The 26,928-nt window shown below is 43.8% G+C and overlaps 2 protein-coding genes across 2 annotated transcripts; both read left to right on the top strand.

Moving 5' to 3' along the window:
• The first annotated feature begins 13,493 nt into the window (after nucleotides 1–13,493).
• On the top strand, nucleotides 13,494–17,370 carry LOC124677781 (putative methylesterase 11, chloroplastic). The gene is made up of 5 exons (XM_047213740.1): nucleotides 13,494–13,817; nucleotides 15,372–15,608; nucleotides 16,311–16,451; nucleotides 16,579–16,710; nucleotides 16,801–17,370. The coding sequence occupies exons 1-5, from the start codon at nucleotides 13,494–13,496 to the stop codon at nucleotides 17,086–17,088; spliced, it is 1,122 nt and encodes a 373-aa protein (XP_047069696.1). The 3' UTR covers nucleotides 17,089–17,370.
• A 5,253-nt stretch (nucleotides 17,371–22,623) lies between these two features.
• LOC124674089 (protein SPIRAL1-like 1) lies at nucleotides 22,624–26,103 on the top strand. The gene is made up of 3 exons (XM_047210123.1): nucleotides 22,624–22,751; nucleotides 24,842–25,074; nucleotides 25,795–26,103. The coding sequence occupies exons 2-3, from the start codon at nucleotides 24,847–24,849 to the stop codon at nucleotides 25,867–25,869; spliced, it is 303 nt and encodes a 100-aa protein (XP_047066079.1). The 5' UTR covers nucleotides 22,624–22,751; nucleotides 24,842–24,846; the 3' UTR covers nucleotides 25,870–26,103.
• The last annotated feature ends 825 nt before the right edge of the window (nucleotides 26,104–26,928 follow it).

The raw sequence follows: 26,928 nt of genomic DNA, 5'->3' as shown, positions 1-26,928 counted from the left end.
TGCTGCTGGGATTCGTCTTGGTCTCCAGCTCAGTCCTCTGTCACAATTATGTGCTCCTTCAGAGATGGAGAGGGGTCAGAATCAACTGCAGCAGAGAGATTGCAAATGAATATTTCACTTAAGAAGAAAACTATAAGAAGTACAGGAGACATCACACCCCTGCCATCATGGCTTGACATTCTCATGCCTCAGTGCTCTCGGTTATAGATCCAATTTGGCTAACCCACAAAATGTAAACCGGATAAAGATTCTTTAGCAGACAAAGGATTTAGCTACAATAAAAAAAATCAAGGATCTAAAACCATACACACCTTGAGGAGAAGAGCAGTAGCCATCGACTGCCCAATATTGCGAAATCCCATGAGTCGGGGTTTGCTGCAACCGCCCCGATTTGTCCTGTACTGAGAGAAACAAGCGAATGGACAAGGTCATAACCACAATAGACGAGCAACACGGCGCACACATGAGAGCGAGAGAGACCAGGAGCAGAAGGGGAGAAAGGATCGGAAGAAGCATCACCTTGGCGGCATCTGCATCGGCTGCGGTCGTCGCTGGTCGGCGGCGAGGGCCGACATGGCGACATCGCCCAAGCCTCCAGGGCCGCGCTGGCCGCCGTCGCTCTGGCCGTCGATCCTCCGAGGTTGAGGTGCTTCCGCCTGCTTCCACCACGGGCTGATGCCTTAGATGAAGGCGTGGTGGTGGAGGAGGTCAGGAACCATCCGGATCGGGTGAGGAAGAAGATGAGGGCGTGAGGGGGAGCCGCTGCCGCTGGGGAGGTTGTGTGCGGGGAGAGGAAGCGTGCCTCTCTGGCTCTCTTGAGTAATCCAACTGACCTTTATTTCCCTCACTCGTCCAGCCTTTTTTTTTTTTGCCTCTCTGATCGCCAGCCCTCGCGCCACAGGTGGTATCGTGGATAGCCCCAGAGGGCTCCCTAGTACCACGCACTTGCTTGTTCTCAATTCGTACGTTAAGATCTGCAGCTACTGGTTTCCAGAAGAAAAAAATATGCTCTATTTGTTTTCTGCATTTCATATTTAGTTGGATCTATATCACTATTCATATGCTGATGTTTTACGTTCATCTCTATCTGTTCATCTATTAACAGGTTGAAGTTATAGGGTGGTCAGCCACATAATTCATACCCCCATCACTACCATCACCTGCTGCCCAGCGGTCATGAGACTGAATACATGTATCAGTCGATTGGGTTGCTCACCTCACTTTGTCATCTTATAATTTGGCATACATTATTTAGTCGTGTCTTCCCTGATCATCCTTTTCATTGCTTGCGCAGGTCGATCGGGTCTTATTGGTAAGAAGCGGTCTGCCTCGCTGCGTATGGACCAATAACTTCGGAAACCCAACTTCCAACCTTGAATCTAATGATTTGACGACAACTTCTCTGTTGTAGAACACCCCGGTACCGCGTTCTCGCTTTGCACCACCGTTTCGGCCAAAGGTAATAGACTCAATCTTCTATTTGTTATATGGGATGCATTTATGAGTTAGGATTTCACATACATGCTAATATATGGGATGCATTTATGGGTTAGGTATGCAAAAGAAATATCAACGCTAATTGTTGTTTTCACCGGAAAAAAACAATTTACATAGTAGCCACCTAGGACTTCCATAGCTTTGTGCATATGCCTGGTAGTAAGCTGAGATTGGCCACTCATGTATTTTCTGCTTACTGAATAATGGATTAAATAAAATCTTTGCCAACAGAGACAACCAAATATCAAAGCGCAACATAATACGTACTAGACAATGCAAAGGTGTGAAGTTCCTGTGTGCTCAAAGGCAACACAGAGCTTCTAGGTCTGACTTGTCATTCTTCATGCAGCATGGTTGAGGTTTGTCTCTGAGCGTTTATCTTCTCTGAGCTTTCCCTTTTGTCATTGTATTATCTTTTTGTGGAAATTACGAGGACCATACCCAGTATGTAATCATAGACTTTTCAGCATGTCCACTAAATGTTTTTCCAACTAACATTTTTATTTACATCAGGTTCAGATCTTCGATTCACGTAATATACTCCTAAATTAAGCGTACTGATGGCAGTTTGGATCGTGCTTTCTATTATTTGTTAAAGTGAGGTATTAATGTTGGTGGAAGATTCAATGCTCATAGAAAGCACTGGCTACTGAATGGTGAATGACACTACTTTACATTGTAGGTAACGGTGAAAAAAATTTCTTTGGTAAGGCTGTTCACTGGCTCATGTAAGTTTCTACTTGAAAACCACTTTTTCTAATGTTTGAAAACCTCAGCTTGGACTCTCAAGTACGTGTACCAAAGACTCTTATTAATTTTTCATGTACAAACACATATATTTTTGCATCTCCATTTTTTTTAAAAAAATGATGCATACTATACTCTCTTATGCCTTACCATTATCGAATATATTGTTTGCTTTGTTGCTATTACTATTTAATTGTTAGGATATATTAATTATGTCAGTTGTTCCTCCCTCACATATAACTGTCTGTTTTATTTCCAAGCTACGTGTGCAGTATTATGTCTTGAACTCTTGATCACTGAAGACTAGCCTTTAAATGCAGCTTCTAGATAGAAATTTTTAACAGCATTGACATGCAAGGTTTCAGTTTCGTGCTATTGGTGGAAATCCACTTCATTTTGCACTGCAATGTCAGGAAATTCTAGCAAATATTCACTATATAGAAAACATTCTACTTTTGATATGACATTAACCTTTTTCTGTCTCTTAACAGACTCAACAGAAACAGTAGCTGTTAGGCAATCCGGAGCATGTTATTTTCTGTGAAGTTTGTCTATGCGCAGGTTAAAGGTCTCAAATTTCTTTCGAACTTAGGTTCTACCTAAGCATTTATAGGTTTATTTTCTTTGCTGCAACAGGTTTTGATCTTAAGAAACTGCTATAGAACTCACTGCAGAATTTGACTTTAGATCCCACTGCAAATATTTATTCTCACCTACACCAATGTGTTTCTGCCAAACTTGGAATTATTTCATTATTGGAGGCTTTCATGTGCATATTTCGAATTAAGGAGGAAGAAGAAGCAGATTGTTGGCTTTTATTGGATTTCTATATGACCCTTTCCTTTATTTGATGGCAGACCAGTGTATAGGCAGAAGCATGTAATGTTTATTTTAACCTTTGTCTGGGCTATAGTGGTTTTGGGCATGCTCCAAGATTATTCGTGTAAATATTGAGGTAATACTTTTGTTTTTGTTTTGTACATGCTGATAGGTATTCCAGCCATCGGTCAGATTGGTACAAAAGATGAGGTATGGCAATACTTTTCTTGCATCTTAATTCATCCTACTATCGATTACATAGGATAAAATTGAGCCAGGAAGGTCTTTCTCCCACTCATTTCTCATGTTGATATTCAAGGAAGGTCTTGCTCCCACTTATTTCTCATGTTGATATTCAGTCAGAACATTGCGACATATCAGGGTAAGTAAATCAGTGTTGGCTTTATTTTTCATTATAGAAATATTACATCTTAATGTTTGCCAGCATCCGTGGATCAAAGTAGGACGGTGCCGCATCGACGGGCATGGGATGTACAATGCTAGCCTTCTAGGTAGGCTCTTAATTAGGAAGTTGGTCAATGCAGATAAGCACCCATGCCTGGTAGCTGTATTTCGTACCTATTTTCCTTGCGCCAGCTGCTTAGTTTTGCATCGATGGCATAACGGTCAGGAACTAGGCAAAATTATTTTCCTAGCATCTGCGTTAGACATGCCTTAAATGGTAAAAATTGAAGGCCCAAACACACTGCATATGTATGTCTGTTGTATGTGTTTTTTCCCCACCTTAAAAGGTTTTTCCCCTTATGTAGGTCCCAAAATGTTCGCAAGGCTTCTTGTTGTTCGTCTATGCCATGGGAAAATCATCGCTGCTCAACAGGTGAATAACCGAGTTTTTCCTTCTCGTCCATCTTCACGTTTTCTATGTCGTTGTTGTTTGTATGTATGCGCCTAACGATGTCTTCTGCCAGGAAAGAGACTTGGATGATTCTCTATATTTTGGCTGCTGGCTATTCTTACTTGGCTCCGTAGTGTCAGGTAGCAATCTTCTTTTTGTACTATCCATCCCTTAATTTTTATATACATGATATGAAATTCTTGCGCTTGCCATTGGTCGAGTGCATGGCGCTCCTGATATTTTCTCCACCTTTACGTGTAACCTGAAGTGGGCTGAGATTACCGAGCCATTGATGCTTGATCCTGGCCAAACCGTACCCCCGTATGATAGAGCTGATATCATTGTTAGGGTGTATAACATCAAGCTTGCCGAATACATAGCTAATATTAGAGCTGGTAGTGTCTTTGGACCTGGATGGTACTATTTTTTTCTTTGTATTGCATTCCAGCATAGAGATATGTTGTTTTCGTCTGCTTATTTAGTATTTACATGTTTTGTTTTGTTTGGTGCAGTGTTGTATATTGTTGATTTTCAGAAGAGAGGGCATGCTCATATCTTTATTTGGCATGACCTAGACAAGGATCGTCAGGTTAGTGCAGCGTTGATTGATTCTTTTGTTTCTACTACAATTCCAGAGCCTCTTGAAGATCCTTTAGGCTACTGTTTGGTCTCTGAATTTACGATGCATGGGCCATGTGGTGAACTAAATGATACGTGTGTTTGCATGTAGAATGATGAGTGTTGAAAACAGTTTCCAAAACTGTTTCAGCCTGAAACAATTATTGATGAGAATGGCTTTGCCCTCTATAGACGACGTGATAATGGTTGCTTTATTTATAAAATGGGAAAAACATGACAATAGATGGGTTTGTCCCTATAACATGTACCTACTCAAGAAATATCAGGCTCACATTAATGTTGAATACTGCAATAACACACACGTCATTAAGTATCTTTTAAATACGTCTTGGAGATACCTTGTGGCTGGCACCTCACCCTCAAATCGTTTGGCCGATTCTCAGCAGAACTTGGTGCTCAGAGTTCCTACCATGACCGACAACAAAGTGAAGCAGAAGGCCATTGAAGCTGTCGCCGACATCTATGTAACGCTTTGCGCCTCCTAGCTCTGTTGCTTGGGTAGCTCTCAGGACTTCAAAATTATGATTTGGTTTATATATGATCGTTAGCATGAAACTGGCTTAGCAATCCTTGCATCATTTGCTTACCCTTCAATCTGCAGTTCATGTATCTGAATGCATTGGCACATATTTTAGGTGGAAGCTTAAGAGCAGAAATCTGTTAAATAAAATTATTCCGTCACATGTGTTAGCAGGAACAAATGGGTGTGATGGGCAGAACACCAGCTCTGGTTGTGGTGAGCGTCTAATAAATTCAGTTTATCAGTTACCCAAGCAATGGACATCTGTAACTAATAAGCTGAATTGAAGATAAACCCATTCATTCCTTAGCAAAATTGTTGTCCTGAAATGGTCATACTCCTTTATGCATAATATCATATTCCTATAGATTCACAAGCTATATTTATGCTATTTTAAAACTTGTGTGTGCAATCTCATTATATAGATTAGAGCTTTCATGTTCACGTGTGATTCATTTATCTTGCAAGCATCAACCGTTTCGTGGAATGAATCAGTATATACTATGATTGCCCTGTGGCGTCAAGTGTTTTCACTGAATTTTTTTTGTCTCGCTACCGTCTAGATTCGTCTTTAAAAAAAAAAGTTATAATGGATTTTGTACATATTTCGCTGCAAACTCATGCAAATTCTTTTTTCATTGAAATAACTCAAAACCTCAGAATATTTTTTTATCTCGCTGCGAATAGTGATTCTCAGATTTAATAGGCACTTTTATTCAGTCAATTTTGTGTAGATTTAGCCTTTGTATACAAATATCTCAGGTTGCGACTACAGTGTTGCTCAAATAGTTTTTAGAATTTCTTATCGGTGTTGTGAATTTTGTACAGGTTTGTCGGAGAAAATGGACAAGGTCGGACTAATCGGACGCTTGCTGCTAGGGAAGGCAGGACATGGTGCAGGAAGCGTTTGGTGTTGCAGCCATGGGTATTGTGTTGATCGATGTCAAGGCATCATCACATCCAGATAACTACCTTGAGCCACGAGTAAGCTCATTCCATTTGGCTCCAATCTGTGTACTTGGTTTCTTCTACTACTAGCATGATACCTACCATCTTATTGCTATAAAATCAAGTTATTCATGTAATTGCTTCCATGTATCTTGGAATAATTATAATTGAAGAAATGATCTTATTCAGCATGACCATTCAGAACTTATTGAAGATTGTGTGCTTCCCCTTTTATGTATTATGATACAAGGTTCATGGTATTAATTATAAGTGAAGAATGGGCTTATTCAATGTGAACATAAATGGAGGGGAGGGTGTTAAAACTGCTTATATATGTTGTTCCTATTTCCTCTGGTTTTTCTCATGTAAGCAGTGCTTTACACCTCCAAAAAAAAGAAACATATTTAGTCTTTGAATTTTAATTGACTGCAACCCCTTTGCTCTAGGCTTGCAGTGCATATGTAATGTGCAGTTCTTATGGTTATAACTAGCTTTTTTCGCCAAAAATGGAGAATTGTCTATACTTCTGATAAACTGTCCTTATTTTGCTGGTTCTAGGCCATACTACTTTGTTCGCTACAATCTGTTCCATCTATGTTAGCTCTGGTTTGGTAGCATAATTGTCATTCACTGTTTCATGGTACATGAGAAATATTGTTGCGATAATGGTTTTCATTTTCCCGGTGTGTAGTCTGTAGTGGTACACAGCAGTACGCTGACTTTAAGATTTGTTATTATATTTCTTTAGGATGGAAGAATTAACTCCTTTCTAGGCCCCTTTATACATAACATGAAAATATGTGTGGGCCTGAGATATGTGTTATCGAATGAGTATCAAATTCCAGCATCATAGTTTCATTGACCTGCCATAAAACTATTTCTTAGAAAATGTGTTCCTAATTGTCAAGTAGCAAGGTCTGTATCTCGGTTTGTATCTCGAGTATGCATTAAAGCATGGCCCTCTACCTTTGTTTGTGAGCTTTTGTTTTGTAGCCAAGTGGTTTATTTAGAAATATATATAGTGGGCTTTGTAGTTTCCATATTACAATCTAATAATTATGTGAAGATTTTACATTAACACAGTTTGTATCATTGTTCTTTGTGATATGTAGTGCCATGGTCTCCGGTTCAGATGATGAGAGCATGGATTGAATGACTGGCATCCTTCATCAATATGTGCAGCAAGATGATAAATACTCAGTTATATTTTGGGTTGCCTCATTCATCTGTTACATAGATTAGTTGGTTTGAGTCTATTCTTCTTACATTTGTTTTTTTGCAAACTGCCTAAGGTTTTAGTTGTTGTAACTAAAAGGGAGTTGATAGTTGTGTTTGATGTTTTCTTCGGATTATAATTAAGTGCATAGCTTAAGATAGAATGTTGCCTACCTTTCATTGAGTTGCTTTATAAGGTGTTTCGTCTTTCGTTCTAAATAGTATATGGCTGGTAAACTGTTCATGTGCAAAAAGGGTTTTCTAAGCTAAGCTTATTGATTAGTTTCTGACTGTTTTTGCATAATTGCTACATTTTTTGGAAAGTTTAATTTCATGGTTAATATTTTGACCTACCAACGATCTGTGTCAGCAGCCAATAACCTATGAAGTAGAAAGTAGGAACTCATATGCCCTCCATCAAACATATTCTCATGATTGTGTTAGATGATCTAATTTCAGAATGTTGTTACATGTACAATTACATCCTCATTAACATTCAGGACATTGTCACTAATCTTAATCATGTACAATGGATTTTATCGTCTTTGCACAGAATTTCCAGTGACACGAGTACCACGGGGTCGTGCGCCAAGGCGCACATCTAAATCTAGTGATGGTAATGAGTGTCGCCGATGCGCCATGTCTTCCAAATTGCATAGCCCACCGTGTAGAGTGTAAATTATCAACGACCTGGTTCGTGTTTGACTGGGGCGCACGCAGGGCTTGAATTCCTACGAGTTGATTCTCAACGACCGGCTGCTCGATGTCTCGACGTGCCCTTTCTTGTGCTGGAGAAAGTCGTTGCCATGATGACTGGAGCGTGACCCAAAGAGGAATAAACCAAGATACTCCACCATGTGCAGCTAGCTGGTGCTGTTTCTGGAGAGTACGTAGTACAGTCTGCAGACGTGCGTACGTGTAGCATGTGGTGAACACGTCTTGCGTGTATATATACTACCTCCGTCCCAAGGAATAAGGCGCACACCGTATTACAAGGCGAACTTTGACCATAAAAATTGAGCAACTAAGGCTCCGCCGGCGAATGTAACAGTGCTTTGTACCTGGAGTTTGCTGCATCGGTGGTATTCGGTCGTGCGCACCCATGCTTTTATTCCGACCGTTTGGTCTGGAGGGAGCGGCGCGAAGCTCTTTTCCGTGTTGACATCAAGTGACTATGGATCCATGATGAAAGTCGGAAGAAGAGAAGTACATGAAGGCCGGAGGGAGGACTAGCTAAAGGAGGTTCAAGTCTTCGCGCTGTTGAGGGACTTGCTTGGTGTTCCGGGCCTCACAACAGCGGTATGATAGTGGGGGCGACAACATATGTGAAGTTCGGAGTCCTACCTTTCGGGGTGAAATCCCAAGGTCCGGCCTTAGCTGGTTGTGCTCGGCAATGACCTTGTTGGAGGCATTGTTTTGAGAGTGGGGACTATCTTCGGAGTGAAAACCTAAGATCGTTGATCGGGCGACGACGGTGTTAGAGACACTGTTCCCTTCTTGGAGGCGTCGTTTTTGGAGAGTCTGTACTTCAGGTGTTGTCTTGGCGGTGGATGTATTGTTGTTGTTAGGCCCGAGATACTGTAGCGGGACTTTTATTTCTTAGTTTTTTTTTTCCTTTTTTTTGGCTGTGTGCATCCGTAGTGCCATTAGGGTGGTGCGTTGTTGCAGAGGCTGGGTGTAATTGATATCTTTTTGATATTAATATATTCCCTTTATCGAAAAAAAACTAAATCTTGGTTATATTATATGTAATTAGTATCGTTGGATTCGTATTGAAAAACACTTTCTAGTGATGTTAATTTCATAGAAACAATCTTTATATATTTGAAGTAATTCTTAGTCAAACGAAAAGCACGTAAAACGAGGACGCCTTATTCCTTGAATCGAAGGTTATAAACTAACCTGTACATATGTGGCGACGTGGCGTCGCCCTGAACGTTACTTTACAAGTCAGATCACCTGGGTCAATTCCTTGAGCGCGCGTCACACAGCAGTTAGTATTCCTCCCGACCCGTTCAGCCGTCCGCGCCGCCGCCGTCGGTCTGCTCCGTGGGCGCGCCGCCGCCGCCGCCGGTCAAACCACGGAACGGTCGTCCCAGCAAGCTGCAAGTAGAAGGGAATTAAAGCAGAGAGATCGTTCAGAAAAGACGGGGAAAATCCATGGAAAGAAGAAGAGTCGGTTCAATAGAGGAAAAGAAAATACGGACCACCAGTAGAATATATTCTTGCACGTCGCACGTTTGCTGATCCGACCTCGCGTTGCTAGCTGCCGAGTGCTGCCGTCGCTTCGGTTTTTTTAAACATAAGGCACAAAGTGCCCAGCTTTAAATTAATAAAGCCCAAACGGCTGATGATACAAGAATGCTGAGAACAGCTTACAACATCTAAAACTACAGCAAACACAAACACAAGAAACCCAGCTGAAGTTCTCGATGTCCTCAAGCGAGAACGAAGCACCCGTGAGCGACGGAGGTGAAGCGAGGAGAAGCATCGAAAGCGAAGCGACGGCGACCCGCTTGCCCCCGATCTATCCGTCGTCCGTCGGTACTCCTCCATTGCCGGAGAGGGTCCCTACCCCTCGTCCCGGCTCGAAAGGACGCCGAACCGCCGGCAATGGAGACACTCCCCTTGAGCGAGCACAAAGCGGGAACCAAGCCTAAACCTAGGGCAAGAACAGAGCCCCAATACTCGCGGCCCGAGCTGACCTAGCGAAGCCATGCCGCCCGCCAAGGGTTCACCCACGCGAGCCGAAGCCGCGGACTTGGTCGTTGATGTAGAAGAGCGAGTGTCGCCGAGCAGCACCGCCACCACCCAACGCACGAAGGCGGCAACCGCACACCCCGAAGGTCCCAAAAGCGAGCGCCTCCAAGGAGGACACGACGCTCATGGCGCCGCCGCCGCCCAACAAAGTTAGGGTTTTCACCCGGGAGCGCAACGGGGGTGGGGTGAAGGGAAGGGAGTACCTCGACGACGCCACCAAGGAGGAAAGCGGCGCCACTCGGGCGTCGCCGCCGTCGCAGCCGAGACCGGCACGGGGATTTCTCCCGGACTCTACTTCCGACCACCGGCACCACCTCCGGCCATGGAACCGGCGAGCACAAGGCCCACGAGTTCCGGATCCAGCGTGGTGGGAAGCGCCTAAGAGCAGTTGAGAGGATACTTCAGATCTGGCGCCCAGCCACCGGAGCAGCCCCGCGCCACGACCGCCGTCCGCCAGAACCTCGCCGCCCACGCGGCCGAGATACCGGACTGCATCCGCGCCCACCGCTCGCCGTCGAAGCCGGTGGCGCCTCACCGAGCAAGGCCGCCGCCTTGCAGCCCCGAGCCCCCACCGAGGGAGCCGGCCGGACCCGGCTCGCCGCGCCATCCGCCGAGCCGGAGGCCGGCCGTTGGAGAGGAGAGCCCGTCGCGCCGCCTCCAAGGTCATGGCGAGCCCGCCGCGGAGATCCTCCACCTAGCCACCGCGGGGGAGCCGAGAGCTCAGATCCCCACCGCCCCCTTCACCGGCGTTGCGGGCTTAGCCCGGCAGCGCCTGCGGGAGCGGCGGAGACGGGAGAGAGGAGGGGAGGGGGGCGGCGGCGGCGCGCTTTAGGGTTTCGCCTCCCCGGTCGCCAGGAGGGGGCGACGCGAGGAGGAGAACCGGTTCTGCTTCGAGGTAGTTCTCAATCGAGCTTTACCCCGTCGCTTCGGTTGGCCGCCGGCCGGCCGTCGTTTTCTTTACATGAACGAACGCATGACCGGCCGGCCGGTGCCGATCCACTCCGTCGCTACCTGCCATATATGGCCACGTTGCTTTCTGTTTCAGCATCTCAGCAGAAAGTACGAGGTACGCACTACGCGCCACCACTCTTGCAATTTATTTTTCTTCTTTTTTTACCGAGGAATGTAACATGCAGTACCCATTTTACTGCACTCACGATAGCCATGCTCCCTGCCACCCTCGGTGGAGCAGAACTTGAGCTGATTGGATGCCCGAGTTCTCTCTTTGTTGCGCCCCACACGGTTTTTAAGATATCCTTGGTCATGGCCTCTAAAAACGGCTGAATCCGAATAGAGCAATGTGAACAGTTCTGGAGGCCGCGGTCCTTCCCGCAAAGCCACCCTTGTGTCGTACTTCGTCGATGCAAAAGGAAATCTTCCCCTGCGTGTGCTCAATCGACTGTGGAAATGGTGCAAGCTGCAGCGAAAAGGGTGCAGTAAGGATTCCGACACCTCCCGTTGAAGCCACTCACCTATTTCTACCCTCCACCCACCTCCCTGTTTGAAACACTCCACCCTTTCCTTCATACTCCATTGCTAGGTCCTAGAGAAGGTAAGCGGCGCACTCTTCTCCGATTCCTCGAGTTCTCCTTCGCCTCCACCGATGACTATAAGTAACCACACCTCTAGCTTGGTACCCTAGGGTTACATCTTGGTATGGTACGGTAAATATGGATATGTTTTGCATGCGAAGTGTTAGTTCATATGTGATCTAGGTATGATAGGGTTGGAATCTAGCATTGGCATATGAAGTGCTTGTTCAAAATGTGCTTCATATGTGACCTTGTTGGCTCTGACAAGACTACTGACGCCCCTGACAAGGCCATTGCAGATTTGCAGGTAAGAGGAAGAGTGGCGCCCTTGATGACGAGATCATGGCCTTCACCAACATGACGAACGTCGTCAAGGATGCCACACGGGCCAACAGGTACAACAAACCCGCTGACATGCACCATGACCTATACAAGGGAGTCATGAACATTGCTGCCTTCATGGGGGAATCTCTCATGGCGGCTCTCGGCCACCTCGTAGACTACAAGTCCCGGAGTACCAACTTTGCCAACCTGGCTGAGGCACGTAGGACCCTCTAGCTCAGGATCTATGTGGCTAGGTACTACTACACTCTATAGGCATGTGGTGGCCTTGGGGCCATGGGGGTGGGGAGGCATGCATGGAGGTGATGACATGTAAATTTTTGTTGTAATTAGGGCTTAAAATCTTCTGATGCCATGTATATTTTGATGAGGTGGCATATACTAACCTCTCATGTGATGATGTCATTGCGGTGTTAGGATGAGACCCACTTTTTTGGGGGTGGTAGGTTGACAACGTAGCTGGAGGATGAACTTGTGATCCCGCTTTAAGTAATGATCATAAATGCTCCTCTTAGTTTATGGTCTTGTGTGAAATTTTGTGATGCTTTGTTCTGATTTCATTAATGCTTGTGATGGTGTACATTACTTGTTCCTCTTCTGCTATATTAGTGGTATGTGGTGTATAGAGGGAGGCATCTAGGAGTCTACAATTCATGCAAGGTATGCCAAGATCGAGTTAATGGTTTCTGTAACAATAACTATAGAGGGTATAAAACTTCGACGGATGCACGGGAGGAGTACTAGAGCTTCTTGCTTGATCAGGTTATGGCTGGTTAACCAATGGTTGTTGTACCTATGCCTATAGGTGAAGGAGCCTCTCAGGTCCAGATGAGTAGGCTGAAAGATTTCATCATCATCGGCCTAATCATGGTGATCATCACGATCTTGTTTTTCCGATTCCCCTCCAATCGGATGTAATTGTCCAATGACACGTTAAACTCACCATATTTGACCATGGTAACAATATGCAACCTCAAGTGCGCAACCAAACGATATGGAACCTATGATTTGCATCAGCCGAGGAAAAAGGGTTGTGTGCAGCCTACCAAACAAAGAACGAGAGTTGACCGTCTGATGTAGAAAAAAACTTCTCAATCTACCAAACAAAGTATAGAACATGACCAAGTACTGTTTCGAACCGGGCCTACCCTTCAATAGCCCTAGGTGCACCCTACCAGACACAGCTTCAATGATCCGAGTTTGCTCCATAAAAATCACGCATGGAAACGAAACGAGTCATGATTTTCTTATGCATTCTTGCCAGACAAATAAAAATATCTGCCCTGTGGTGTTTTTCAGCACTACTGCCTGACCAAAATAGTGCATTTCCTGTGGCGTCATGTCAAATGAAGGCACTTTCTCAAAAAAAAAAAAATGTCAAATGAAGGCACCTCCGACCCCTCAACAGTCAACAACCAACTACCCCGAAACGGAATCCGTGGGAACGGAGGTCCCTATCTGCAAAAACGGCAAGTACTGCCACAAGTATAAATTTTCGTATGCTTTTCCTGCCGTTTCTGCCGCGCCCTTCCATTCCAGCTCTGCCCCTTTCTTTCCCCTTCCTTCTCCATCCAGCAACGACTCCTCCGGATCCCCTGCCGGAGCCGGAGCAAGCGCCATGGGCGCCATAGTCTCCTGCATGTCCGGCCGCAACGGCCGGTCCCCCTCGGCCTCCCCGCCGCCCGCCGCCAAGCGGCGCTCCTCCGTCTCATCCCGCCGCAGCGGCGGCGCCAAGGCCGCGGAGATCGACGAGCAGGCGCTGGCCGCCGCCGCGGCGCTCGTGCTGGGGCAGCGCGGCGCCGGAGGCGCGTTCGACCGGTCGGCGTCCGTAAGGTACGCCGCCAAGCGGCAGCAGCAGGGCCCGCCGCTGCCGAGGAGCTCCAGCACGCGCCCGCGCTCGCTCGCCGACCCCGAGCTCCAGCCGCAGCAACTCCTCGCCAAGGTATCCAGGCCTCCTCCTCCTCCTCGTCGTTCCTTCGCCGCTTGCTTCTTCCGGTCGCATTGCTTCGTTGGTCCGCGTGCCGCCGCGTGGAAGTTGAACGCTGCTCCTTGTTGACTTTTCTGGTGGGGATCGGTTGGTTTTCGCGTCGCCCGTGGGGAACCTCCGTCATTTTCTACTACAGTAGTAAACGTTTCTTGGATCCATCGCGTCCTTCGATTTGTTACCATGGCGACTGGCGAGGACGATTAGCTCGTGTGAGAACCAGCGGTGCTTCCATTTTGCAGAGGATCTCTGAGCCATTTGCGCCACCGGCTAGTGGGGCTATAACATGGAGAGCCTGCAGCTCCAGGTGTCTGTCCATCCGTTACTCCATGGCTGCACAATGTAATCCATACGACGAGCTGTGGAGCATTGATTTGGGACAACGTGTTGGAAACTACGGTTGTGTGGGTGATAGCCTGATAGGTGGTGGTTGTTGCTGGTACATATCGGCATGATTCAGAATTCAGATGCCATTCCATTCATTGCTTCTCGTAGCCTCCTAGGACAATGATGTTGGCGCATGTGTTCATTTATTCTAGAGGACACTCGGATATCTTTTTCTCGAAAAAATGGGGGATGGAATGTTTAGCTTTTGTAAATAACTCTGTAAATACTTGCTTTATATAATATAAAAAATCCAGTGTCATGCCCTCCCACTGTTCAGCCTCAAAAGAAAAGAGAGGGGTTATCACCCAACTTGTGCAACGGTGAGGCCGTGAGGGATCCTCATTCCTGAAATTACTTAGTTCAAATTGTTTCAGTCACGGTGAATCTGTGTTATCTTTGTTTAGTCAAGAAAAAGAAGTTTCGTTGTTACCTAGCCTCTCTTGACCGTTACTAGAAATGGCTGTCGGCAGCCAGCAAGCTTGACTTATATACAGCCATAATTGACCGCTGAGCAATCATAATTGATGATTCCTGTTGACTGTTCACTACTAAGAAGATTTTGGTTTAAGAACGGCCCCGGGCGTGTTTTGGTGGAAAAGGGAGATTTGGTTTACTGGTAAATTCGTGTTTGCTATTTTCAATGTCACTGCTAAATTGTTAGATGTTGTTTTTCGAAAAGGAGGTTTGAGACCCCCGACCTCTGCGTTGAAGAGAGGCATATGGCCTTAAAATTGTTGGATGTGTATATACGGTAAGCTGAATTAGCATGCATTTTTTTGCTGTTGATTGGGGTTTTATTTTCTAATAACGTGCAAACAACTATATCTACAGTTGCAACTAGTAAAACACCAGTACCATTATGACACTTTGTCTGCTACTTCTGCTCCTGAATTCCTGGTGAAACTTCAAAATATTTATTACAGATTGTTGCTTAAGTAATGCAGATGTTTGACGTTGCTTTAAGCTTGTCGCTAGTGTTGGCTATGTCCATTTGTGTGCAGACTGGAAGCAAATGGAGCTCTTCCATTAAATGGAAGATGTTACAATATTATTTGTATATCTAACCACGGTCATTGCATCCATATATCTATTATCAGATTAACCAATGATTTACTTCTTCAACAGGATTTGAATACTAAAGATTTGGAAACCAACATCATTGTTCTTGTTCACGGAGGCGGGTTTGGTGCTTGGTGCTGGTACAAGACCATGTCACTTCTTGAAGATAGTGGGTTCAAAGTCAATGCTATCGACTTAACAGGCTCCGGGATTCATTGCTCTGATACAAACAAGATTAGCAGTATTTCAGAGTATGCTGAGCCACTTACATCTTACCTTAAGGGCCTAGGTGATGCTGAAAAGGTATGATCTCTTTTCAAATACTAATCATAATATGTTTCACATATACACCAGAGTCGACCTCAATTAGTAATGTTTATTAAGCTATAGTTGAGTATTGTAGTTGATAAGATAATAAGAAGTTAAGATAGACACTACGTTTTCTTTTGCGGGTAAGATTGACAATATTAGCCTAAGATTACACCCAACCATTCGATGCAGCATACATATAAGATAAGTGGAAATACTGTATGTTTCAGTGTTCGGAATTAATTTATAAGGGATATATTCTGTAAATGTATTTTGGCGATCATAATAATAGGAATCATTCAAATTGATACTAAATTGTTAGTCTGTGAATGCCAGCTAAGTTTTTATGATGGTTATGGTTTGAAGTAGGAGAGTTAGTATTTGCTTCAATAGCTGCATCACATGCCATTAATGTGTGTGTAATTTATCTATGAAGTGGATGTCATTTTTGGTTAGTAAAGTAAATTCTGTGCGCTCTGATGCATCGGCTTCAACTTCGTATTTTCTTAGTATTATTGGAATTTCATTTGTTGTGCTGGTTTTCATATTTTCAACCACCACATAATTCCTTTAAATAGATTTTTACCGTTAAGTTCAAGTGTACATCATGCCCCCTGTTCTCTAATATTCTTGCTATGCACATCATCTTTGCTACCCAACCAATTATACTCTTTTGATATTTTTGTTATTGCACAGGTGATTTTGGTTGCACATGATTTCGGTGGTGCTTGCATATCCCATGCAATGGAGATGTTTCCCTCGAAAATTGCCAAAGCTGTTTTCCTTTGTGCAACAATGCTGACAAATGGACATAGTGCTCTTGATATGTTCCAACAGGTTGATCTCTATGACAGTGTAATTGTAATTAAAAATATGATGAAAGAACTTACTTTTATATCGTCTTCAAGTTAGTACTTTCGAGGATTCTGCTTGATGCCAGACAATTCTTTTCCATATGCTGCAGATGGATACAACTGGCATGCTCCAAAAGGCACAGGAATTTGTATACTCCAATGGCAAGGACCGGCCTCCCACTGCTATCAACATCGACAAGGCTTCGATAAGAGATCTATTATTCAACCAAAGTCCTGCCAAGGTATTATACTTTCCATGGTCACCTCCAACTATATCGCTCAGTCCTAGTTTGAAAATTGAACTCTGACACCCACTCATTGTGTTCATGAAGGATGTAACCTTGGCTTCGGTGTCCATCAGACCTGTCCCATTTGCCCCCATTATGGAGAAACTCACCCTAACAGAAGAAAACTACGGGTCTGTGCGGAGATTCTTCGTTGAGACTACGGACGACAACGCGATACCTCTGTCCTATCAGCAGAGCATGTGCGCGGCCAACCCACCAGAGAAGGTTCTGCGGCTGAAAGGGTCGGACCATGCCCCTTTCTTCTCGAGGCCGCAAGCGCTGCACAAAGCCCTTGTAGAGATAGCAACCTTGCCACCAGCTAAGGCATCATGAGAGCTTGTTCTATATCAGATATTTTTTTCCCAGCCAGCGAGATCGCCATGATTGTTCCCATGGCTGCTGCTGCTGGTGCTGTATATGTTGAGGTTGACAGTATGCTTTGAGGCAGAATGCCATGGTTCAGAAGTCATTATGCAGAATGCTGGTTCTGTCACGGTGCAGCAGCAGAGTAGGAGCTCTGAAATCCACCCTTATCTTGACGACCTCATCTTGCAGTGTCCACTGACATGCCATTGCTAATTAATTGTTGAGACATATGTAATTCTATTACAGCCAAGTGAGGAAAATGAAAGGAAGCTGATGCTAGCTGTTTCTTCTATCGGTGTGAATTATGGTTTTACAAAACCGCATTTGCGTGAAATCATATGTAATCCTGACTCAGGTGTCAGGTCCTATGCTTGTGATAGTCTTTTGATCGGATTTCACCCTTGACCGCCGACGTAGCAAAGGAGGTACTCTTGGAGGCTGCAGCGGCGGGGAAGGGTATGACCTTACCTGGTTCTGAGGTCAAATGGTTGTTTCCTTCCATCCTCCATTTCGAGGACATACTCAAATGGCGGGTCAATCGTCCTGAAACCCAGGTTTCCAGCTTGATGACGTCTCTGACTCTCTGTTCGTCCTGTGCTTTGGGCTCGTGTGGTAACTGAAGTTAGGACGATGCCCCAGCTGCAACATGTTGTGGGAGTCCATATTTGCCGCTCTCAGCGTCGCCTCCTGGGAGGACGCGTGAAGTGGCCGCCCGGTGGGCCGGCCCAGTTGATCGATTGCTACTTAATTTAATGGTTTCCTGTTCATTCTTTTCAGTTCGTTTTTTTTATTTAGTATCAAATATTTGGTGAAAAAAACGATCAGATCAGAAAACTTTTCAGATATTCAAAAAACAGTTCAATTTTTTCAGATTTGGAATAAGTCCAATTTTAAAAAAAATATTTGGTACTCCGTCTGATTCATATGTCAAGTAATATCTAGATACATCTATATTTGTGTCAAGTAATATATTCAGATTTAAGAAGTGTGTAGATTTAAAATAATTTTCAGATTTCATAATTTTCAATTAAAAATTGTTCAAATTTAAAAATTATTTATATTTTATAAAAGAAATGAAAAACAGAAAACCTAAAACAAAAGCGAAAGTGAAAAAGGAAAACCAGTAAAACTAGACAAGTAGAACATTCCCAAAGCCAAAATAAACACCATCAGAGCTCAAAAAAAAACACCATCACGCCGAACGCCAGCCCACAGCCCACATAAGAAACAAGCGCTATCAGGAGATACACGTCGACCTGTAGCAGACACAACAGTCGTCCTACATCAGTCTAGTACTCTAGTCATAGTACATCACTCTAGTCATAGTGCCAGTGTCTTAGCTTGCATGCACACTAGACCCACAAAATGTTGATGTGGTACTTAATTAAGGAGGAAAGAGGAGATTAAAAGAACATATGTGAATACCGTATCATAGCACACATCACTTGAAAAGTAAATATCAAACAAATCATGTACATAATTTTACATTAAGATTTTACAAATCAATAAATATAACAAAACTATGATACCACCAAATGATCCTACCCACTATCCCCAGCCTAATGTTGCCCGAAAATATCACCCTCCTCTTTGATGATTTTTCCGATGAGTCGTTGATGTCTAAGTTATTGAATTGATGCACCAGCCTAAATTTTCCAAAAGTCCGAACAACTGGTAAGGGCTAGGTTTTGTATTATAACACTCCCCTTATGTCTAGGTTGGACAAACGAAAAAAACCATAAACATGGGATAAATGAGAGATGCTATTTTTATAGTAAATAGTACGTTAGCCGGGGTTTAAACTTGAGACATCCTAACAAAAAGGCTAGGTTTTGTATTATAACATGGGTGACATGTCCAGCGAGCTAACCCTCTCCATGAGTCCACCTCTCATTGACAGGCTTGGATGTGGATCTCAGAGCTGCGCCATAAGCCCAAAAGGAAAGAGGCGCAATAAATTCACATCATTCTACCTGTGTGGTTGAGGGCATAATATATAAAAGAAATGGCAGACTTTATGAAAAACCAGTTATGAGGAAGCTCCTGGCTGAATAAATAAATCAAATAATAGCAAATGAATTCAAAATAATCTGAATTTTTTGAACAATGAACATAAAAAAAGTGTCCTAAGTGCACACTAAAAATCTCCAAGAAAAGACATATGCAGTGGTGTATGCAAAAAAGACAAAATGTGGTGGTGTTTGGTATATCTAGATTTGTTTCTTGCATCACTTCGATTTATCTTTTTTTGCACAGACCACTATATATGTCTTTTCTGGAGATTTTTGGTGTGCAATTAGAAAACTTATTCATATTCATTGTACACCTTTTATATTTTTTGAATTTATTTGCTATTTTTATTTTTTTTATTTAACCAGGAGAATCTACATCCGGGTTCATAAATTCCTTGTCAGTGAAGGGAAAGTCGCACCCTTGTACCGCCCCAAGTGTCGTTCTCTCTTTTTAAGATGTGTTCTCTCCCCGCTAAGGTATCTCTAGCGACTCGACGTAAACGGACTAAAAGTGTCCATTTTGGTCTAGCCGGTAATATGTTGGGTGAATCCTCAACCTAGATGTCCGATGCAAACTAACCGTGGTGTCTGTGATGTCGCATTCACGACCTAAATTTGGGATTAAAATGTGTCAGCGCGAGCATCAAACGAGTTCGCGCGCGCTAGTTTCTTGCCCGCATTGTATAAGAACATGGCCTATCCGCCAGTGGCACAGAAAGCCACTCCCTCTCCTTCCACCCAAAAACTCGTATTTCGCTGGCGCCAAACCCTTGTGTGCGATGGACGCCGCCGCCATGGATGTTCACGAATCCACGCCCCAAGTGGAGCCCTCGCCGTCCCAGAGGCCTTCCCAAATCCTACCCCGAAGCAGGCCACCACCACCAGCCGTGGGGAAGGCCAAGGTGCCGAAGAAAGAGCAGATGCTGGAGGAGAGGGCGATATAGGCCAACAAACGCAAGGACTGACGCGCCGTCGTGTGGGCGAAGACATCCCATCAAGTTGTCGAAGCCATCGACAGGGTTGCCACCGAGATGGCCTTGGAGATGCAGGAATATGCCAACGTCCAGCTTAGGATATCGCCGTCTATGGCTAAGGCCATCCTCATGTTGAAGCGGGAGGCTCTCATCGGCCATGCCTAGGCCTCGTTAACGAGTTCCGTAAGTTCCTAGGCTGCACAAGAAATGAAAATTAGGCCGGGTGGACAAAAAATGCGTTATGCCGCTGGGCTACCCTCGACCCAAACGGACATTTGAGGCAATGAGACAAATTTTGTGTCTATGAACCAGCCCAAATGGACCCAAACAGATATTTTTGGTGTCCAAAATGCGTCGAGCTACTGAAGATGTCTAAGTATCAATTTCTCCTTTCGCAAGGGACCGTGTGGGGTGTCTGCATGTTCAACAAGTGTCAGAGCGAGAGGGTTTTGATGCGGGCGTTGTACACGCATTTATTTTTAGATTCAAGTTTTCAAAACAAAATATCTTAAGAACCATTTATCTAAATTACGAACCGTTTTTATATTTCATACCCTCGCGTCAATACCTATATCTCATGTTGATATATTCTGAGATAACGTTTTGTACTTTTAAAACTACTACAGATATACTCGGGATTTGTACTCACATTTTTACTAAGATGTACTTTTTTTAGTGTATTTTATGTGTTAGGATAGGAAGGAGACACCGGAGGGTGGGAGGTGCAGTTTTTCCACTTTATTTTTTATCCGAATTTTAAAAACAAAATATCTCGAAAACAGTTTATCCAAACTACAAATCGTTTTCGTGTGATTAAGACCAAACTTAAGAGAGTGAGAGCGGTCATCTGGCGTATGATTGGGTACGGCCATCGGCAGAGGAAAGCGACGACCCATCTATATCTTGGCGTAGTTATTCTGTAGCTGTCGTGGCCCGTGGGGCCCACTGGTCACATGCACACACACGGATAGCCGGATAGGCCGCCCGCACAGACGCGAGACCCGCACCGACGAATTCCCCCTGCACGCGATCTCCACCGTCAACATTTGGAGATGAACGGCTCATGACACTCCACGCAGCCGAGGAGCCTTTTTTCCTCTGCCGTTCTCGCAGCACCGCCCGTTGCCATGTGCTTTCTACTCCGTAGCTGACTTTGGTCAACAGGGTATGGAAACTGTTTTGTTTGCTCTTCTTGCATGAATGTCCCACCACAAACGTGAAATTTCTTAACGCAGAGCATCAACTTTGAAGGATTCTGCCACTGCCAATTGGTAGCTTTGTATGTTGTCAGTCTCTTAGAACATGTTAGGTCATGCCATATGCCACAAGCTTATTGTATTGGTTAGGTATAGTAAAGGCAAAGTATGATGATTAGATATCCCTAGATGCTCAAAATACCATTTTCTGGTAGTATGTTCATGCATGTCGGCAGGGAGTAGTCACACTCGCACATCTAGCTTTTAAAAATATTTTAAAGTCTGATGTGATATCTATCTAAATTACATAGTGATGCTTTTTTAGTATGAAATACATGTAATTACTTAATCAAGTATCTATTTTATTTGCATTCCACGGAGCAGTCATTTGATAGGGTTATTGATCGTACATTGAGTAGCAAGCACATATCAAACACATCACTGGTTCATCTTCTGCATTGCATTCCCCTCACATCGCATTTCTACAAATTGTTTGTCATCAACCTCTGTCATAGACTCATCCTACCCCGCCATAGACTCTCATGTCACGGTCAAGGCCATATGCACTTAGTTTTTCTTAGTTCATAATTTTTTACTCGTCAAATAATGCCAACCTCCTCTGGATAATTCGCGTCCCTCAAGATCGGAAAGGTGACGTGGACGTCTGGCTCTGCCTCCGTTCCCTTTCCTTGCTTGCTTCATTGTCGCTTCGTTTCTTTCTTTCAGCTGCTTCCGCTCCCCCATTTGTATATTTGAGCTCCTTCCTGTTGTAATAAAAATTGTCAGACTGCCGGTGTGTGGCAGTTCCTTCCCTCTAGTGCTAGTCTATCCCACATAAAGTGAAAAATAAATAAAATGCCAACCTCAAGTCACGACTCTTCTAGATGGCTTGATTACGCCAAATGCATACCCTATGTTGAAAACTCAGTTTAATTTCATGTAGTTCCTATTTTTCGCATGGTTTAGAATCGCGCGCTACAATTAGTAGGTGGACATCCAACAAATAGCATTCAACAATTCTTTCTACCATATCCATGGCATATGAATGCATTTATGGATGACTATTTTTAACTTCAAATGCTAAATAACACATTACCTAAAACATCCAGATTTGGCTAGCTGTGTTTGCAAGGGACGCAGCTTTCTCCAGCTATTTGATTTAGACAATTCCTTGAACTGTTCAGCCCCACCATCCAATCATACAACAGCTTAAACAAATCACGTCTTACCAAAATCCTCTGCTGCTCTCACAAACAAGGCCACTATTTCCAGGATTACGAAACTTTACGAGGACCAACCTGCAAAAGAGCCACCCCCTACCTGCAGACGTTCCACTCTATAAAGGAAACCACCAACAGCAGAGCACTCCCCACCACCACTCCCACCACTCCGAGCGGCTCCTCCTGCCTCGTCCTCGCTCCCGTCCCCTCGCCGGCGCCCGATCTGAGGTATCGAATCGCCTGCCCTCCCCCATCAGATCCCTCTCGCTGTACCATTCCGTCGATCCGCGCGGTGATCTCACGCGCTGTAGATTTTTCGGCGGATGTTTAGCTCTGGATCTGGCCCTAGACTTCGAATTTAGATGGATCGCGTGCCTTAGGTTCCGCGGATCATGCATGTCTTCTTGCTCGGTTTAGGATCCGTGGATTTAGAATGCGTGGATGTCGGAATTGCGCCTACCTGCTTTTGTCGGTCCTTGATTTGGTGGGATGTCGGCCATTTTACCTTCGCTCAATGTAGATTTGTGGGGGTGCGGAAAGGTTGCGTGCCCATGGCAGTTTCTTTGTGAAGGGTACCAGATTCGAACATTCTAGGCCGTCTGGTTCGTAATCGTAGCAATGGTGCAGCAATTTCAGGCTCACAGGCCTGGGCGGAGTGACGACTAGACTTGTGATGGGCATCTGTTTTTTTGGAGAGAAAGTTGGATGATAACTTCTACTAAATCCCCGACACTTATTATGAGGGAGTAACATATATAGCAGAAACGCGCCAGTGTGTGCTGATATCAGCTACGATTTTTTTTGTCAATGATCTTGTTGTGATGGAAAAACTATAGAGTTTGAAACACGCTGTACATGACTTAGGAAGCAGTGTATATGCATATTCCTCTGCAAACAGATGCTGGATCAATTCAGGAGATGGTGTATGGAAGGGAACCTTGTATCTGGCCTGTTTCATGTATGGTGGTTGGTGCTAATGATTACTACCCGCCAACCTCTCTTGACATTGACTTAGTAGTTGTAAACATAAGGAGTGACTTGAGTTACTAAAATTGATATGTACTGAAAATCCTAATAATATCCAGCAATCTCTAAACATCCTTTGATCAACGACAAATATGCAATGGATATGATGGTACTGTTATATCTCTTCTTAGTTTAAACTAAAACCTTTGTCTGTATTTTTATTTTTACATTATGGGTGCTGGTTGTAGTGTTGGCCTCAACATATGCAGCAAAATGTGTTCTGTAAGTGCACTAGTTGCATGCCATCCAATGTGATCAAATGAAGTGAGGATTTATATGTGAATACCTTATCTTGTTTGAATGATTTTAAGTGGTGATTCTCCTATACTTGATAGTCTACATGGATGTGCAATTCACTTCACTGTCCTTTGCACTGAGGAGCCTGCTGTCCTGTTACTTTTGCACTATCAAGCCTCAGATGCTGAAACAATTTGTGGTCTCCAGGATTGTAGGTTAGATGATTGAAAAACTGGCTCTAGGCTTCTAGCTGTAACTATCTCCACTTCAAAATTTGGATAATTTTTGTGTGTACCAGCAGTCGTAAAAGTATTCTCTAAACTTTATTTTGTGGTTTTGTTGTTTGATGGTGATTAGTTACCTTGGATTGAGTTCTCTTATTTGGTCTGAATTGCCCCATTTTCCTGGTCACCATCGATTGACTAGTACCCACCTTGATCTACGGCAAGATCTCCAGCAAGCGTACTCCATTTTTTCCCTTACCAAAATGATGGTTGAGCCAATTTGATGCACTTAGGTATTGATGATGCCGAAAGCCCTTTATTCCAGGTTATCAGAAGCATCTTTTAGATCTTCTCTTGCGGTGTTCCTCAAACTATATTTCCTTATGTTCATGATTTTTTCCCCTGAATTTGATCTTACCTAACCTGTTCAGATTATATGCTTTAATTGACAACACACCTTTGTGGTAATATCTTACACCTTTTGACTTCCATTCAAGTCTAATCAGCAATGATTTCTTAATATTACCTAGTATTCTTGTTTGAAGACTTGTTTCAGCTTATATGCGTGTTCACGTCTTCTCTTCCTGCTATGGATTTCTGTCCTTAAATTACCTAGATGTGTTTTTATTTTATCATTTTGGAAATTGGCCAGAATAATCCAATCTGGATGTACGGTTGTCTAGTTTATCGTTGACATCTGAAAATTTCTGGATGCTTTTATCCCTTTTATCTCTGATGATTTCATTTGCTGTTTCGACCATGTACTTACCTAGTGTACTCTGGCAATCTGTAAACTTCACTCATGCTGCACTTTTCCATTTTTTCTGACAGTCAAGATGAGTCGTGGCGGGAGTGCTGGTGGTGGTCAAAGTTCTCTGGGTTACCTATTTGGAGATGGTGAGCCTGCAAAACCTGCTGCAGCAGCAGCTGCGAAGGCCCCACCTGCTGAGAAACCAGCACCAGCAGCTGGTGATGTAGCCAAGCAAATTCCAGCTGGTATTCCAGGCAGCAGGGCGAACAACTATCACCGGTCAGAAGGCCAGAACACTGGCAACTTCCTTACGGTATGCCTTTTTTTCCTTTGTAATGTAATGAACCCATATTAGTTGTAGCTATTTCTGTATTTGCAAGTGTATATCAGAAGCTTTTGTTGGCATCTGTTTACTTATCTGACCACTCCATTATTGTAGTTTTCGCTAGAACCATCTTGCCATCGACATTGTAATCACCAGCAATGCATTAACTCGCACAATCTAGACGTGCGTTCTTTTTTACTACTCCCTCCGTCTAAAAGTAGATGTCTCAACTTTATCCAGATACGGATGTATCTCTAACTAAAATGCATCTAGACAAAAGACAAAAGTGAGACACCTATTTTTAGATGGAGGTAGTACATTTGATAATATAACTAGAGTGCAACAGTTCACATGTTTTCACTGGAAAGCTATGCTAAGCAAATGAGTTGAAGCAACATGTTATTCGGCCTACTTAGACTTTTTGTGTTTTGAATATGAAGTATGGCATAATCTTGAAAAAATGGTATGAACTATGACATAATTTCGAAAAAAGTATGAATTATGACATGACAATTCAAAGATATTGAATGATCATTCTTGTCCCCTAATTTTTGTTTGAACTATGACATAATTTCGAAAAAAGTATGAATTATGACATGACAATTCAAAGATATTGAATGATCATTCTTGTCCCCTAATTTTTGTTTGACTTGCATGTTTATTTACCTTGTGTGCTCAGAAATACTTCCCTTCTGTCTCACCTTGCAGGACCGTCCTTCAACCAAGGTTCATGCTGCTCCTGGTGGTGGCTCGTCCCTGGGCTACTTGTTTGGCGGGAAGTGATGCTAATGATGCTGCTTAATGAACGATGAATGTTCTGTATCTCTGTTATCCATGTGGGAAAAAACTGAAGTGTTTGATTTCAGCAATTTACCACCTGTGTTGATGTACTGTGTTCTGTGTGGTTCATGTGTCCAAGCTGACCTCCTGCTTGGAAGCCAGCTTGTCTAAAACCTGTTGCTGTCAAGACTAATCGTGTTGATATCAAAATTGGCGTGCCTACTTACTTGTCTGCTCCCTCTACTGTGTCAACTGGTTTTATGCTTTTATCAGCATTCGTTATTGTGTTAATGTTTGAGAAGGCTGCCTTATACAGTAGCTGGCAGTGTATCTGAGTGGTTTGAAGCTGTTGTGGCTTAACATTTTTCTGCTGTGTGATAAGGTGCATATCTTTGCTGTGCTGAACTTATCGCAGGCTTCAGTTTGTGGTAGACATGGAGCGTAGTGGTGCCTGATTAGAACCCCCCATGGCCTTGAACTGCTGCTCGACTATTCCTTGTTAAGACCTTGAATTGCTTTTAAGAAAAACACAAACAAGGAAGAGGGAGGACCCTGATGTTTTGTTTGTGTCTGAGACAAAAATGGAGCAAGATAAGTTGGAGTGGTTCCGTTGGAAGCTTGAGATGCCACATATGATGGTTAAGAATTGTGAGGGGAGAAGTGGAGGTTTGGTGCTTTTTTGGAAGCGAGAGGTGAATCTGAAAGTGATAGGTTTCATGTCGAGATATCATATCGACACGGAGATCACTGAGCCGGATGGCTTTGTTTGGCGTTTCACTGGTATATACGGTGACCCACACACGGATGGAAAGGAGAATACATGGAGATTGATGCGCACTTTGAGGCACCAGAATAACAAACCATGGCTTTGCGGAGGGGATTTCAATGAGATCCTTCATCCGTGGGAGAAGGAGGGGGGAGTGCCAAGACCACAAGCATGTATGAACCGGTTCAAGGAGACTTTGGAGTTGTGTGAGTTGGATGATTTGGGATTTGTAGGTGATGCCTTTACATGGAGGAACAATAACCATGATGCAAATAAGTACATAAGGGAAAGGCTCG

The sequence above is a fragment of the Lolium rigidum genome, chromosome 7, assembly GCF_022539505.1.
Source record: "Lolium rigidum isolate FL_2022 chromosome 7, APGP_CSIRO_Lrig_0.1, whole genome shotgun sequence".
In the NCBI taxonomy this organism is placed as follows: Eukaryota; Viridiplantae; Streptophyta; class Magnoliopsida; order Poales; family Poaceae; genus Lolium; species Lolium rigidum.
The sequence above is the reverse complement of the archived record's forward strand: the minus strand, read 5'-3'. Positions and strand labels throughout refer to the sequence as shown.